Source organism: Myotis davidii, unplaced genomic scaffold (assembly GCF_000327345.1).
Source record: "Myotis davidii unplaced genomic scaffold, ASM32734v1 scaffold217, whole genome shotgun sequence".
Lineage (NCBI taxonomy): Eukaryota > Metazoa > Chordata > Mammalia > Chiroptera > Vespertilionidae > Myotis > Myotis davidii.
The window spans coordinates 10,305,829-10,321,043 of NW_006290034.1; the positions used below are offsets into that span (position 1 = coordinate 10,305,829).

The 15,215-nt window shown below is 52.9% G+C and overlaps 1 protein-coding gene and 1 long non-coding RNA gene across 20 annotated transcripts in view; one reads left to right on the forward strand and one right to left on the reverse strand.

Moving 5' to 3' along the window:
- LOC107182972 overlaps nucleotides 1-13,662 on the forward strand; it is a 16,523-nt gene extending 2,861 nt beyond the window's left edge. Inside the window, exons 2-3 of the long non-coding RNA XR_001513752.1 lie at nucleotides 9,522-9,525; nucleotides 13,650-13,662. This is a non-coding gene — a long non-coding RNA (uncharacterized LOC107182972). The remainder of the gene's footprint in view (nucleotides 1-9,521; nucleotides 9,526-13,649) is intronic.
- LOC102767867 (myomegalin) overlaps nucleotides 5,741-15,215 on the reverse strand; it is a 135,927-nt gene continuing 126,452 nt past the window's right edge. For 7 of the 19 annotated variants that reach the window (XM_015563485.1, XM_015563486.1, XM_015563484.1 and 4 more), the window contains 8 exons: nucleotides 13,047-13,283; nucleotides 12,294-12,404; nucleotides 11,565-11,782; nucleotides 10,652-10,795; nucleotides 8,527-8,665; nucleotides 8,216-8,262; nucleotides 7,354-7,405; nucleotides 5,741-6,726 (listed from right to left, as the gene is read on the reverse strand). In XM_015563485.1, coding sequence (XP_015418971.1) covers nucleotides 6,467-6,726; nucleotides 7,354-7,405; nucleotides 8,216-8,262; nucleotides 8,527-8,665; nucleotides 10,652-10,795; nucleotides 11,565-11,782; nucleotides 12,294-12,404; nucleotides 13,047-13,283 — 1,208 coding nt within the window. In that variant the 3' untranslated portion in view covers nucleotides 5,741-6,466. Of the gene's footprint in view, nucleotides 6,783-7,353; nucleotides 7,415-8,215; nucleotides 8,263-8,522; nucleotides 8,666-10,651; nucleotides 10,796-11,564; nucleotides 11,783-12,293; nucleotides 12,405-13,046; nucleotides 13,284-15,215 lie in introns of all 19 variants that reach the window. The other 12 variants (XM_015563489.1, XM_015563488.1, XM_006763070.2 and 9 more) reach the window with 8 other exon arrangements.

Here is a 15,215-nt window from a genome sequence, read left to right on the forward strand (position 1 = left end):
GTCTCTGGAACTGCTGTAAAAAAGGAATTTTTACCATTTGCAACAGCATGGATGAGTCGAGAGCATTATGCTAAGCAAATAAGCCAATAGGAGAAAGATAAATACCACATGATCTCACTCATTTGTGATATATAGGGAACAACATAAACTGATGAACAAAAATAGATCCAGAGGCAGAGAAGCATTGATCTGTCAAACCTCAGAGGGAAGGCAGGGAGGGGGTAAGAGATCAACCAAAGGACTTGTATGCATGCACATGAGCATTACCAATGGACATGGTCACTAGGGGGTGAGGGCATTTGCTGGGGGGTGGGAGTGGCCGGAAAGAGGTCAATGGAGAAAAAAAAATAATAGTGTAATAGCTATGTATGGGCCGGGGCTGGGGGAGGATATTTGAAATATTAGGGGGCCACTCGGTAAAGTATATGATTGTCTAACCACTATGTTGTGCACCTGAAACTAATACAGAATAATATTGAATGTGAACTATAATGGGGGGGAAAAGATGGAAAATTGTATATGTTTTTCATCATCATAAAAAAAAGAGAAATGGCATAGAGACTTTAAAAAAAATACCAGCCCTAACCAGTTTGGCTCAGTGGATAGAGCATCAGCCTGTGGACTCAAGGGTCCCAGGTTCGATTTCGGTCAAGGGCATGTACCTTGGTTGTGGGCACATCCCCAGGGGGGGGTGTGCAGGAGGCAGCTGCTCTATGTTTCTCTTTCATCGATATTTCTAACTCTCTATCCCTCTCTCTTCCTCTCTGTAAAAACAACAAAAAAACCCCAAAGATCAAAGAAACCAAGAGCTGGTTCTTTTGAAAAAATAAACAAGATTGATAAACTTTTAGCCAGACTCATCAAGAAACAATGAGTGAGGACCCAAATAAATAAAACAGAAACAAAAGTGGTGAAGTAACCACTGACACCACAGAAATACAAAGAATTGGAAGTAAATACTATGAACAACTATATGCCAACAAGTTGGACAACTTGGCCAAAAGACCAATTCCTAGAAACATAAAATCTTTCAAAACTCAATCAGAAAGAATCAAAAAAGCCTGAGAGACCAGTAACAACTAATGACATTGAAGCAGTGATCAAAAACACCCAGCAAACAAAGTCCTGGACCAGACAGCTTCATAGGCGAGTTTTACCAAACATTCAAAGAACTAACACCTCTTCAAACTATTCCAAAACTTCAAGAGGAGGGAAGACTTCCAAGGTCTTTTAACAAGGCCAGAATTATCCTAATTCCAAAACCAGACAAAGACAACACAAAGGAACTCATAGGTCAATAACCCTGATGAACATGGGTGCTAAAATCCTCAACGAAATACTAGCAAGTCGCACCCAGCAACACATCAAAAAGATCATACCCCATGACCAAGTGAGATTTATTCCAGGGATGCAAGGCTAGTACAATATTCGCAAATCAATAAATGTGATACATCGCATAAACAAAGGATAGAAATCACATGATCATATCAATAGATGCAGAAAAAACATTCGACAAAATCCAGCACCCACTGTGGGACTAGAGGGGTCATAACTCAACATAATAAAGACCATAGGCGGCGGGCTAGAGAAGGTCAATGGGAGGAAAAGGGAGCCATATGTCATGCTTTCAACAATAAAAATTTAAAGCTAAAAAAATAAGGCCATATATGACAAACCCACAGCCAACCTCATACCCAGTGAGCAAAAACTAAGAGCATTTCCCCAAAGTTCATTTTATGGGGCTCCTGGGTGCAAGGCTGGAGGACCCAGGACAGGTCTGGGAGCAGCGGACCAGAACCAAGCAGCCACTTGTGACCAAGAGTTGAGCACATGTAGGCTACAAAACAAAGCCTTTCTACCTCCCTTCTCCCCATCCCCAAGTTAATCCACCCGCTGGACCTGGCTTCTAGCGGTGTCTCCTGCTCCCTCCTGTCCCACCCGCCACTTCCCACCTTACAAGTGCATCTCTGTCCCGGGCCAGCTAGGAGGCAGATCCGATGAGGATCTGTGTGGCCTTTGTTTCTCGCCTGCGATTCCAGGCACTTACAGCTGTGTTATTTGTTATCCAAGGAGGGCTAGCCCTCTGTCTCTGACCTAAGTGAACCCTAGTTGAACCTGCCCGTCTGTGTTCACCCGCAGGCTGCACGGGGGCAGGGGGCAGGGGGGTTGGCTGGTGCCACCCCTTAAAGTGCCCATTACAGAAGCAGCCAAACAGGTTTGCCCTGGCAGGAGTTAGTCAACCCCAATCCCCACGGACCCCATTTCGGAACAGTGAAGGTAACCTTTTTACAAATGGAAGGCTTTGGCCTGGCTGCTGTGGCTCAGGGATGACCCCCTGGTTGAGCGCTGACCTATGAACCAGGGGGTCATCCCCAGTAGGGGGCTTGATCCCCAGTGAGGGATGTGCGGGAGGCAGCCGATTGCTGGTTCTCTCCCTCTTCCTTCCTGTCTGAAATCAATAAAACCATGTTTTTTACTAAATAAATAAAATGTAAGGCCCTGGTGTAGATCAAGCATGTCAAACTCAAAGGCTCACACGGACCAAATAAACAAGGCATGCGGCCCACCAGCCGCGAGTTTGACATGCTCGGTGTAGATGCCTGCGCCACATTTCAATGGCAACGTGTTTATTTTGGGAGCTGCACCTGATGTGCGCTTCATTCGAGCCTTGAATTATATTGCGGTGTCTCCTCGTTGCTTGGGAACAGCGGGATTCACCCCGAAACAAGGAAATGCTAAGAGCCGTTCTCCCAAACAGAGCAGAAGGGCACCTGGCACAGACGGCACCCCACATGGGACTCAACACCAAGGCAGAGACGTGGTACTTTTCAGTCTTTTTTTCCATTCCAATGCCTTTGGGCTCACCACTAACCTTCGTTGGCTAAGCCCTCAGGTGGTAAAGAAGTCATGGCAAACCTGAACTTAATTATGCAGCCTTTCCCACATTTTCCCAATGAATCTTGATTGAGGCCGGGGGGAGACTGTAGGTTTCTAAATGGCCACGTACGTGACCCCATGAAGGTGGCACAAATAAACGAGCAGGCAACTGGCATAAGTTCAGACCCAGAACTTGGACCCCCACTCCCCGACCCCTTGCATAGCATTTAGGACCCAAAGGAGGGAGCACTTACCTCTTTCCCATCACTTCCCAGACGTGAGGGCGGTTCTGCTCCAGGAGCCCCTCCGGCCGCACAGCTCGGATGCCTTCTGGCTGGTGGCTCTGAGGTCCCCCAAGGAACTCAATCACCCACACAGTCAAACTGTCTCCCATCACCCGCCCGCCCTGTGGGGCGCGGAAAGGAGAGAAGGTGGGCACGAAGCACCTCCTTCTAAGGGCGCTGCCTTGCTGGGGCTGAGAAACATGGCGGTGCCTTGTAGTGTGGGAGGCAGCCCAGGCCCAACCACAGCTCTGGAGGGTGAGGGCCCTGAGTTACGGACCCTGGAGCCTGGTCCTGGAGGACTTGGCACAGCCGTCCCTCGTTTAACAGAGCGTTTCTGTGCCTCTCTATGCAGGAGCCTGTGTACTTTCAATAGTTGGATTTTCCAAACGATGGACACGTTTTGTAACTCATCCCCATACTCTTGTATCACCCCCGGGGCCTCTGGGCCTTTGGTGACGTCCACCTTCCCAGCCTCCCCTCCATCGGAAACAGGTGTTTCCTCCCCACTCACCAACTAGGGAACAACAGCCTGCAGGTGGGGGAGCTTGCCTCCTCGCCCCCACCAATGGATCCAAACCCTCTCTCCTCCTTTCCCCTGCAGAAGCCCCCGCTCGGGAGCAGTTGCCATCCGCTGTATCACCTGTACTCACCCTCAGACCAGCCACCACCAAGACATTGAACCCCTTGTTCCGTCTCTCCCTCACCCCTGCTCTGTGACTTCAGCTTCCACGTGGAAACCCCCCAGCAGTGACCGCTCAAATCCTGCCCCTCCTCACTCGGAACTCTTTCCTCACCACACACTAAGGCCCACTCTCACCATCCTGCCTTGGACCTTGCCATAGGACAATCAGCACACTACCCCAAGATATGACGCTTGACCCCTCACTCTCCCATTCATTCTTTTCATCTTCCCAGAACGCTTACTCTAGGACAGTGATGGCGAACCTTTGAGCTCGGCTTGTCAGCATTTTAAAAACCCTAACTTAACTCTGGTGCCGTGTCACATATAGAAATTTTTTTATATTTGCAACCATAGTAAAACAAAGATATTTCTGATATTTATTTGATATATTTAAATGCCATTTAACAAAGAAAAATCAACCAAAAATTGAGTTCGCGTGTTACCGCTGACACGTGTGTCATAGGTTCGCCATCACTGCTCTGGGATGCCTACTCCTAACTTTCCAACACGTCAACTACAAATCCACCAACTTCATGTTTTTATTATCCACCATCCCCTTCTGCGCTAGGATGCCTACTCCTAACTTTCCAACACCGTCAACCACAAATCCACCGACTTCATGTTTTTATTATCCACCATCCCCTTCTGCCCTTACTTTTGTCCTTTTGTTATTGGCTTCCTTCACATGTCTTAAGCATGTCTTCAAGGTTCCTCCATGTAGTAGCATGTTATCAGAATGTATTCCTTTTTTTAAAAGGCTGAATGAGCCCGGCCGGTGTGGCCCAGTGGTTGAACGTTGACCCATGAACCAGAAGTCACAGTTCGATTCCTGGTCAGGGCACATGCCCAGGTTGCAGGGGGCATGCAGGAGGCAGCCAATAGATGTTTCTCTCTTATCGATGTTTCTCTCACTCTCCCTCTCCCTCAAATCAACAAAAATATATTTTAAAAATAAATAAATAAATGGCTGAATGATATTTCATTGACTACATGTGTCACATTTTGTTTATCCATTCATCCATCTGTAGACACTCGGTTGCTTCCACATTTTAGCCATTGAGAGCAATTCTGCTATGGACGTGCGTGTGCAAATACACCTTCTTCCAACACACCCAGAAGCAGATCCGCAGGATGATGCAGTTGTTCTAGTATCAATTTTCTGAAGAAACTCCATGCTGTTTTCCACGGCTGCACCACTTTGCATTCCCACTAGCAGTGCACACGGGTACAGTTTCTCCGTACTATCGCCAACACCGTAGTTTGGTTATTTGGGGGGGCGGGGGGCAGGATAGGCATCCGAAGGGTGTGATCTTTCTTATTTCCTTCCACTAGCTTTGGGTTTCCTTTGTTCTTATGAATATAATTCATTTTTAAATCCTGCTTCCTGTCATCCCTAACTTCATTCCCATCCTCCAAACACCACAGCACATGTGTCCTGCCTTGTATAATGGTGAGTTGTGCAGGTTTTTCTTGCCCTCCCCGTCTGCAGGCTCAACAAGGCCAGAATTCATGTCTGATTCGCTTTTGTAGCCTTGTTGATCAATACGTTGATCATAAGATCAAGTAGCCATTCACTGCCCAGTGTACGTGAGGTACTGTGCCAAGTGCTTTCCATACAGCCTCATGTACTCATCCCACAACCTCCCCCTTTTACAGATGAGAAAACTTAGGCTCAACGAGAAAATAACCTGCCGAACTACAAGGCTCTTAAGTAACAGAAACAGGATGCAAGCCCAGGTCTGTGTGGCCATAAAGACCATACTTCCCTATATCCCTCTTGCTCCATTCATGTATTCAATCAGTATCTATTAATAATCTATCACATGTGTCAGGAACTGTTGTACTTCCTGCTCTTACACATGCAGCCTAGAGACTGAGGCAGACACTGGAGACAAAGTGGGCGAAGAAAACCTTTTATTTCTTTATGCACGTTTTGCTCTAACAGCCCCCCGGAAAAGAGTTTCATTTCCTCCCACAGATCCTGTCCACCAGTCATGTCAGCCTTCAATCTATCGCTATAGCAACATATATAAATACATATCATACAGCTATACACACATACACACGTTCTGAAGCACCGCGGAGACAGGCTAGGCAGGCTGTAGCACAACCGTCTCTCACGTGCCACCTACGAAGGTCACTGGTTTGCTTTACACGGACTTTCAATGGCTTGGCCTGGCCATGTGTTCCCAGTCCCCGGAGGGAAATGCGGTGATAGTGGGACCGCATAACCAGCGTGAGGCCGGCACACTTTGGAGATCACGGGAGAATAAAGGAGGGTGCTGGCTAAGCGGGAGGTGGTATCCGGGAGTCGCCCCTTCCACCGTGAGGATTGAAAGGACGCACTGCTGCTGTTCGGGTGGATGCCTGGTGGCCTGGGACCAGCTGAGCTGGCCCCGGGCAGGCATGGCTCTGAGTGCTGCTGCTGAGCCCACTGCCCAGCAGGGCACCGCTGCTCCATGTGTGCTTCTGGGTCTGCCGAGCAGCTCCGTGTCGGGACCACATGCCCATCGTGGGGAGCAGGGTCCTGGTTCCCCTGAGTTGACTGAGGTTAGCTGCTGGGGCGATGTGCGGCTGCGGGTCCCGTGCCCCCAGGGCTTTCACAAGCAGCGCCCCAGGTCCTCTACAAGCTACGCGGGTTTTGCTTCGTGATCAGCATGTTTAGCTTAGTGCTGGGCAGGGGGCTGGGCTGGTGTCTGTAAGAGCAGGGGAGGCCCCCGCCTTCCGCCCGCCCCACTGGCCACATCTGACTCCTTGACCCCCGCAGGAGAGGAGGAGCAGGGCTGGGATTCCTCAGCAGAGAGGCAGCTGCACGAAAGGGGGGCAGGCCCATCCTTCCTGCTGCTTTAAGGACCTCTGGTGGCTTCGCTTCTTGCATGGCTCCTGGAAGGCAAGGGTCACAAGGCTGGAGCGCGCGGCAGAGCCCTTAGGGATTTCACCTGCAGACAAAACCACAACCACGTGAGGACTGTTGTCCGGCCCTCCGGGGGCACTGAGGCTGCAGGGAGCTGAGTGGTGGCAGCAGCCAGCACAGCGAGGGCCTGTTAAGAGGAGGAGCCGAGGAGCTGCCCTGTGGCCGGGGAGCAAAGGGTGCCACCACGTTAGTGGGAAGGTCCCGCCTCCTCGCGCCAAGCCACCCTGCACCCAGTGGCCGGATCGACCACTCCCCTCAGGGGCCAGCTCACTCTCCAATTCACTTTGCAGCAAAATGATGGCTCTGCACTCTCCCAGGGAGAGAATGCTCAGTACGACACATGCACACACAGACACGGCGCGCTGTGGGAAGGAGAGGACACTGTGCGAGAGCCCCTCCTACTTGAGGAGAAAAAGGGGCCACATCAGAGATCATTTAGGTCTAGTGCCACCTCTTACAGCTGGAGGGCAGCCAAAGCCACACGCCTGGTTAGTGACAAGCCTGGGGTTGGAACCGGCCCGGCCCCTCGCCACCCTCGCAGGGGTGGAGAGAAACTTCCAAGCTGGGGGCCAGCGGGAGCTGAGCCGGTGGGTTACCTTTGCTGGGGCAGGAATAAGGCTTTACAGAGGCAATCCTGGAAGTGTTCTTCTAAAAAGGCTCAGGAAGGAAAGGAATCATTGAGAGAAAAACAAGAGGGAATTAGAAAAAGAAAAAAAAGAGGGGGCGGGTGCAGAGTTTAACCCATGTTCTCACTGGGGAACCCACCTTCTCCCCGGCTACCATTCAGAAATATGCTCGGCGGCTATGGCAAAGCAGTTAAAGTCCAGGTTAGAAGACTTGGTTTCTGATTGTGAAGCCATTTCCAGCATCTCAAGTTTTTCGGAAAGTACTTGCTAGGAGGTGTGTTAGTGCGCTCAGCAACTGTAGAGAACGTCTGCCGTGTGCGGCACATCTCTCCCTCTACGGTTCAACCTTTATTTATCAAATTCTCTTAGGTCAGTAAGACCCAACGGCTTTTTTGTGTGATATTGCTTAAAAGAAAAGGATACAGCAAAATCACATTGCTGTTTTCAGCCCAATCGTGTGCAGTGAATTCAACATATTAGGGGGCACTTGCTTTCATATTTTCATAAAGTAGCACAGAAAAGCCCGCGCACTCCACCGGCCTCAGGAGCCCTTTCCTGGGGCTGAGGCAGAGCCGACTCCCATGTGGCCTCTGACTCCAGAATCAACTGAGCTGCATTTCTCGGGGGCCCTGACCTGGCAGAAAAGGAGGAGGAAGTGGAGTAAAGAGAGAAGATGGAGCCCCCAGTGGAGGGCGGAGGGGGGGGACTAGGGGATGCCTGCTGACCGCGTGCTGACCGCCTGCGCTCCTCCGCGGACCAGGAGCCTGGTGGCCGGAGGGTCACCCGCAGACTCTGGCGACAGGTGCGGGTGGGTGTGTGGTGGTTTCCTTACCTCCAGATTAGTCCTTGCCTTCTTCAAGACATCGTGCGTCCTGGTCACTGAAACACAGAAGAGCCCAACAAGGCGGAGATTACCAGCAAGCGGGGCCCACGCTGGCCCTGGGTGTGTTCCCCAGTGTGTCTTCAGGCCAACTCAGCCTGGGCCTGCTGCTGCCCCCAAGCCCCACATCGCTCTGCATTCATGCTGATCGTGGCACAGGAGGCGGGGGCATCACATCAGTCTCCCCTCCCCTGCCCATCACAGCTCAGGGCGGAGTCCGCCCCCCCACCCCGGCCCACTCCCCTCCCGGCTCAGGCACCCACGCTGGCTGAAGATGAACTGCTCCAGGCTCTCCTTCTGCCGGCTGGCGGTCCTCAGGCGCTCGGCCGTGCTCTGGAGGAGGCTCTCCTGCCTGGAGAGCTTGGTTCTCAGCTCCAGAAGCTCCCTGGTCGCGGACTCTCCCTGGGGAAGAGGGACAGCTGGCTGTCGATGGTCAGAGGCCTACACACCCCATCTCGTGGCTCTTACAATCCAAAGCTGGATTCCTTGATCTTCCCAATGATTTCTGGAGAGGATTCCATGGAAGCCTCAAAACCCTGCAGTGCTGACAGCTCAGGATGAGCCAGCAGGTGGGACACTGAGGACCTGAGGCCCTGAGCCAGCAGGTGGGACACTGAGCACCTGGGAGTCCCAGCAGGTGGGACACTGAGCACCTGGGAGTCCCAGCAGGTGGGACACTGAGCACCTGGGAGTCCCAGCAGGTGGAGCACTGAGCACCTGGGAGTCCCAGCAGGTGGGGCACTGAGCACCTGGGAGTCCCAGCAGGTGGGGCACTGAGCACCTGGGAGTCTCAGCAGGTGGGACACTGAGCCCTGGGGGCCTGAGCCGGCAGGTGGGACACTGAGCACCTGGGAGTCCCAGCAGGTGGGACACTGAGCACCTGGGAGTCCCAGCAGGTGGGACACTGAGCACCTGGGGGCCTGAGCCAGCATGTGGGACACTGAGCACCTGGGAGTCCCAGCAGGTGGGACACTGAGCACCTGGGGTCCTGAGCCAGCAGGTGGGGCACTGAGCAGCCTGCAGGCCTACACTCCTGCTGCTGAGAGGACCTGACTCCAGGACAGCCCGAAAACTCCCGGCTGTGACCAAGAGCTCAACCTTAGTGCTGACGTCCTACATCACTGGGCATCACACGGAAGCCTGGTAATTAGGAATATTGTGCCTAGGGAGGCAGGGCTGGCCAGAGACTGTCTGCACTTTTGTAAATATTTGTGCCAACCGCAAGATGGCAAACCCCTCCCCCTTGGAATTAGCATAGGTGGGTCCCCTAGGTGTCGGCAGCTAGAATCTGGAGCTAGAAGCCCTGGAGGGGATTCTGACCTGCCTGTCCAGGTGCCGCCTACCAGGGAGCAGGCCTGAGGTCTGAGAGCACGGGTGGCTGACGCTCCCGGCCTGTGCAAGTCTTCACAGATAATGGCTGTTTTCTTACCAAGTGGAGAGAGCCTGCCCAAGAAATGGAAAGAGACAGAGTCCTGATAACATTGTTTGGTCTTCTAGTTCTACAATTCCTGACTGAGCCAGCAGGTGGGGCACTGAGCACCTGGGAGTCCCAGCAGGTGGGACACTGAGCACCTGGGGGCCGAGCAGCCTGCAGGCCTACACTCCTGCTGCGGAGGGGACCTGACTCCAGGACAGCCCGAAAACTCCCAGCTGTGACCAAGAGCTCAACCTTAGTGCTGACGTCCTACATCACTGGGCACCACACGGAAGCCTGGTAATTAGGAATATTGTGCCTAGGGAGGCAGGGCTGGCCAGAGACTGTCTGCACTTTTGTAAATATTTGTGCCAACCGCAAGATGGCAAACCCCTCCCCCTTGGAATTAGCATAGGTGGGTCCCCTAGGTGTCGGCAGCTAGAATCTGGAGCTAGAAGCCCTGGAGGGGATTCTGACCTGCCTGTCCAGGTGCCGCCTACCAGGGAGCAGGCCTGAGGTCTGAGAGCACGGGTGGCTGACGCTCCCGGCCTGGCCCAGAGATGCAGACTGAGTGCTCTATGGGTTCCAGCAGGCGGCCCTCTCACGGGACATCCTGGGACCCTGCTTGACTCTGTGGGTGGTGGGTGGGCGGGGGCATTGATACTTGAACTTGTCCCTGAACTTCTCAGCCCCACTTCAGGAAGTTAAAGAAACGGAGCATTTACGCTACCAGGCTTCTCCTGTCTCTCCCTTCTCTGCATCCTTTCTTTCCCCTTTGATTTCTATCCCGGGGGTTGGGCGGGAGGAGAAGGGATGTGGTCAGAATGGCACCGACAGCAGCCCCCACAGACAGAGGTCTCCCCCAGGTCCCGTCTATCTGACTCGCCCCTGGGCTCCTGATCTTCAGGATCTGCGGGGTTTGGGACGCAGCGTGGTAACTGCGGGCAGAACCAGAAAGGGTGCTGGTCTCTTACCGCTTTGCCAGGCAGCGCAGGGCTGTGGGAGCTGGGCAAGGCCGCCCGCCAGAACATGGTCAGGAGGGAGGCCGACTCGTCCAACACGTGGCCCAGGGCACTGGCGCTGCTGCGAAGTTCACTGACGCCTTCGCTGCCCAGCACCTGGGAGAGAGGGAGGAGCGCAGGCATCACTGGGGCTGAGAGATCACTTCCCCTAAGCACGTTGTCGGGATCTTAAGCTTTAAGCTTCCTTTGTGAGCGAGGCAGACACGGCCCTGCCTGCGCGAGGAAGCCTGGCCTGGAAGCCCAGCGCCCCGGCCTCAGCGGTGACCTCCCACCTGCAAGGACTCAGCGGGTCCCAGCTCCCCCCATTCTCTTTACTTCTAGTCCTGCTCCAAGCTCTGGAGTCTAAAGTCCGGAGGGGAGCAAACTATACCATGAGGGCATACTGATAAGTTAGAATTAAAGTTACTGGAGGAAGAGCAGGTGCAGGAAAGACACTCTGACCCTCCTCTGTCCCCCTGAAAAGAGGAAATAAATCTCCCGTGTGGATGGCAGGAGAGGGTGGAGGGGGAGGAGGGCATAGAGGGGATAAGTGGTGAGGGGAAAAGAAGCAATCCGTGAATGCGTGAGTAAGTGGGAGGAGCTAAAATCAGAAGACAGGGCCCTGGCCAGTGTGGCTCACTTGGTTGGGTGTCATCCCGGGCACCTGAAGGGTGCTGGTTCCCTTCCAGGTCGGGCACCTGCAGGGGTAGCAGGCTCCATCCCCGGTGGGGGGCATGCCGGAGGCAGCCAATTGATGTTTCACTCTCACACCGATGTTTCACTCTCTCTCTCTCCCCCTTCCTCTCTCTCTAAAAATCAATTTAAAATAAAAATCAGAAGTAAAAGGGCCCAGGACAGGGGCACCCAGGCACTGTGATGTGACTACCTTGGAGCCCCGAGCCTCGAGGCCAGGGCAGCCGCAGGTGGATCTCACGGCTGACGCGATCTTGCTGGCCAGCAGCCTGCCCTCCCCGATCTGCTGGCTCAGGGCGCTGTAGTCGTCGATGTGGCCGACCACATGGCGGCCGTGCTTACTGGCGAAGCAGCCGTCAGCAGCATCGCCCTCCAGCTTGGGAGGGCTCTTCACTCCATCAAAACCCAGATCTGGAAAATAAAGGCACGGCAAACCCACTGCTCACATCAACCCGAAACACACAACGAACGCTGCAAGGGCCAGGGCAGTCGTGGAAAAGCACGGGCGTGAAGTCCAGATGGTCTGGGTTCTGTGCTTTATCATCTTCCTTACATCATCTCACAATGATAGAATTGCGGGAGGCAAATCTTGTGTTTGTTGCACAAGAAATATTTGGGAGAAATGTTTTTAATTAAAACATTAAAACGTCTGGGATGAGAAGACAGAGCGGGAGAGGGGGCTGGATTCAGAGAGCACTTTCAGGAAGGGAGCGACTTTGTGCGATGAAGCAACAGCGGAGCAAAAGGAGACCCACAGGAGAAAGTGTAATGACAGGAAAGGCGGCCAGTGAGTGGCCAACGGCCTTGGGGCAGGCAGAGAACACGCCCTAAATTCAGACAGTGTGTGTGCAGAAACCCGAGGACTACCTGCAGTAACAACTTTCCATCACCAGCCCCTGTGCCCTCTGGTTGCCATAGTTACCATTTGTCCTACTGAGGAGGGCGGTGTCCGGACCAGGAGCCGTGAAAGAGCCCGGGAAGACCAGAGCTGGGTTCATGCCGACGTCCCGAACGGGAGGAGAGGCAACTGCATCTGGGGGTGAAGACAAGGACAGTTCTCAGGGGCCCTGGGACACGCTGCTCCCACGGTGCCAGGGGAAGGGAAGCCAGGCTAGAGAGCCTGGACCGCAGCAGCACCGAGAGGAACGCAGCCTGGAAATCGGAACCTCTGGTTCGGTCCTGGGTGGGATCTGAGCCCCATAAGCCTTAGCAGGTCAGTTAACGTGCCAATGTTTTCTCCCGCAAAAACAGCGTAAAACCTGCCCTGCCGCGGATGAAATTATTTGAAAACTTGTGGGAAGTTTTAAAACACTCTACAAATACAGGAGTCGTTAAGGCACATAGCTGCCAATCGTTGAGCAATTCTTACTGTGCCAAGCACTTGTAAATTATTTCACTTAACACTCCAAATCACCACACAAACTCGATATTGTTACCCGCATCTTAAAAAATGAGGAAAGGCAGCTTCAATACCCGAGGAGCTCAAACACCTGGCCCAGGGGAACATGGGTAGGTGGCACCTCAGGGTCGGAGGCAGGGCTGACTACACTGGAGCATCTGTGATGTCACCCGACCTTCACTAAGGAGCTTGGAGGAGGCAAGCTGTCCCTTCCACCACAGACGCCTGGCGGCCAGGCAGCTGGCTGCGGGCTTCCCCGTGCCCTTCCCTTCCTACCTGGGAGGGGCGGCTGCTTGTCTCCAGGGCCCGTGCTGGCAGGCGAGCTGTGGCTGCCGGCGGGGCCAGGGCTGGCTCTGCTGGCACCGTGGTCCAGCTGCTGCTCCAGCTGCAGCCGCAGGCTGTTGTTCACCTGAATGCTCAGCTCCAGCTGCCCTCTCAGGGCCCGGATCTCTGCCACCAGGTGGCTCAGGTCGCTGCTCAAAGGGACCTGGTGACAGGCATCCCAGGTGTGAGCTGAAAGCAGAGAGGGAGGGGTTGGTAGCTCTGATCCAAGTATTTCTCAGCATTTGTCAGACACTCCAGGACTTTCTCCAGGACTCACTGCCATCGCAGAGTCCCAGGCAACAAATACATCTGTGACGGGAAGGCCACTTGTCCTGTGTGGAGTCTGGCACACGCCCAAGTCTGACTTTTTCTGAAATTACCCCCATGCAGCTAGAGGGCATTTGATTGGCAGCTGAAGTCAAGCCTATCATTTCAACTCCATATTGACTTGAGTCCTGCTGGCTAGTGAGCAGGATCCTCCAAGACAGGAAGTTAGCACAGAACTAAAGAGGGGCAGGGGCTGGGGGAGGGGAGATTGATGACCCCCACACTCAGGAATCAAGGAGAGAAGGAGGAAGGCGCCAGACCTTTGGCAGCCTGTAACCATGGGAACCAGGCACCACAGACTAGGAGTCAGACCTGATTGAACTTTACCTTCTCCATGTTTTTTACCTCTACTCACTACACAGTCTGTTTGTAGCTACTGGGAATGAAGAGATGTGAGAAGTCATCTATAAGACCACAACTGCTTAGCTGAAAACTTTGAGGCCAAGTGTATTTGCAAAGGCAAAATCTGTTTTGGTTGCTAGCAAGGCAATGGGATGCATGTACCATGTGTGCCACACACAGTCCACGCACCCAGCTGCCCCTGGTCCATGGACCTTATCGGACGCATCAATATTTCTGCAATGACTTATGTGAATATTCTCACTAAGTGGGATAAGTGGAGACTGTGAACGCACTTTGTCAGTTCAGTTAGGTTTTGTCACCAAATGAGCACACGAGAAAGGTTTGAATTCAGAGCTCTTGCTGGATTATAGCATTAAGGATAAGGGGTTCTGGGGCTTTAGTGGAAGTAGCTTTGAAATGAATTCTAAAAGACCCACAAAAACGGATAAAGGCACAAAAGGGGAGGTGATTCGGGACACTAACCCAAAGTTCCATGATGCTCCTTCTTCTCTTTCTTTCCCTCCATCCAAATTCTCACACCATTTTGCTTATTAAAACATGTTTTTCATTTATCCATTCCCCTTTCTCTTCCTGAAAGCACCTTGGGTTAGTCTCTCATCACTTAGCACCCAGGACATCACTACACCCTTTCAGGAGGTTTCCTGACTCTAAGATCTTCCAGCTCCCACCAGGCCCACCAGTCTCACCCTCCCAAGATTTCGTTTCCACCATGGACCTATTTTGCTCGGAAAGATCGAACTCATTTTCCATCGCCTGCTTCACAGAATGTAAAGTTTCAGCCTCCCGGTAGGTCTTCTGTCTGCTGACAACTCTCCTTCGGCTGACCTGACTTCTCACCCCCCCACCCACTCCTCCAGGCAGGGAGGTCTCCCGGCCCAGTACACCCAGACTTCGTACATCAGCTATTCTCTCAGCCTCCTGGGCCCTCTGTACTTCTTCAAGTCCCAGTTCAGTAAAATTAGGAAACTCGATCAAGTTTTATGAAAATTCAAATTTGGCTGAAGAGTGAAAATTCTTAATATAATAAACCATATTGTTTATGGAATTTTAGAACATATCATCAGAAATACCTCAGGGCTGGAACACTCGGGGAGTCAACTCCTGTCCAAAGCAGGACTGCTTCTACGTCATCCTTGACAAAGCATCCCTCTCTACTGAAACGGGGCTTGGGAGGGGAGCTGACTCCTCCACAGTCCAGCCTCTCCACCACCGGAAGGCTCCAGGGACGAGGAAAGCGTGAACTGCAGATGCAAATCCCATCGCCCCTCACCCCGGCCCTCTGTTCCTCCCTCTGAAGAACACAGACACACCTGACAGTTCTTCAGATGTTCGAAGCCAGTCCCCATCTTCTCAGGATCTTTCCAAGACTAAACACTGTTAGTCTCTTCAACCAGTTTGAGATTTCTAGTCCCTCAGCCTCATGGCCCATGT